This window comes from Malurus melanocephalus, unplaced genomic scaffold (assembly GCF_030028575.1).
Source record: "Malurus melanocephalus ecotype Western Australia unplaced genomic scaffold, MMel_1.1 scaffold_1101, whole genome shotgun sequence".
Taxonomy (NCBI): domain Eukaryota; kingdom Metazoa; phylum Chordata; class Aves; order Passeriformes; family Maluridae; genus Malurus; species Malurus melanocephalus.
The window spans coordinates 90,852-91,891 of NW_026624333.1; the positions used below are offsets into that span (position 1 = coordinate 90,852).

At 53.4% G+C, this 1,040-nt stretch overlaps 1 protein-coding gene across 1 annotated transcript in view; it reads right to left on the minus strand.

Annotated features, from left to right (window-relative positions):
• SLC35D1 (solute carrier family 35 member D1) overlaps window positions 1–607 on the minus strand; it is a gene marked incomplete at its 5' end in the record, with an annotated part of 6,809 nt that extends 6,202 nt beyond the window's left edge. The window contains 2 exons of the mRNA XM_057386936.1: window positions 116–285; window positions 512–607. Coding sequence (XP_057242919.1) covers window positions 116–285; window positions 512–607 — 266 coding nt within the window. The remainder of the gene's footprint in view (window positions 1–115; window positions 286–511) is intronic.
• Window positions 608–1,040: the final 433 nt, after the last annotated feature.

The window sequence follows — 1,040 nt, forward strand, 5'->3', positions numbered from 1 at the left end:
GATGGGATGGGATGGGATGGGATGGGATGGGATGGGATGGGATGGGATGGGATGGGATGGGATGGGATGGGATGGGATGGGATGGGATGGGGGAGCCTCCCCCCTTTTCCCTCACAGAATAAACTGGTGACCAACCCAGCCCAATATCCCAACATCCCAAAAGGACCCCGAGGCCATCCCACCTTCGAATCCAGCTTCTGTTTCATGTAGGCACCGTTTGCAGCTGTTAAGGCATCATTAATGAGGATAAAAATGTATCCTTCCAGATCAAATGCCAAGTCAGCACTGGGGAAGGGAAAAACCAGGAGTTAACTACTGGAAGGTTTTTTCCAGCTTCCCTGGAGCCAGCAGGAAAAGTTAATGATGGGAGGAGGGGTTGGGATTTGGGTCAGGAAAACATTCTTTCCTATTAGAGAGCACGTCTGGAGAGGGGGATGTTCAATCCCTCTGTGCTTGGGACTGGATCCCATCAGCACAGACCCTCCAAAATCTGGGAATGGGGACAGCTCACCTGGCAGCCACAAATGCACCAAAAATCATGGCAAATACTGTCATCTGAATGCTCCAGGAAAACTTCTTCCTGGAAAAGAGAGGCAGCAGGACACGGCTTCAGCCACAGCTCAGTCCTTGGGAACAGTGAGGGCTCTGGAGCAGAGCAGGGAGAAGCCTTCAGGGGAAAAAAAACCCAAACCAACCCCAAACAAACCAACCTGTGCAGGAGCTTCGAGTAGAGACATTTTTGGGCAATTATCTCAGTGATTTATTTTAAAGATAAAGAACTCAGCCTGGAGGAGCTGGGAGTTTACAGAGAGCTGAGCTCTGCCCGGGGCAGGGAAGGGGCTCAGCTGGGCACGGAGCAGCTCCCAAGTCCTGGGAAGGGGCTGTGGGCACCCTGTGAGTGGTTTGGGGTCCCTGCAGGGTGGCACAGCCAGGAGGAGCAAATCATCCCTGAGTCCTGGCTCCCAGTGTCCTGGCTGGCTCCTCCAGGCACTTGGAGCTGCTGTGGGATAGGGATTGGGATGAGCTGCAAACTGGATCCT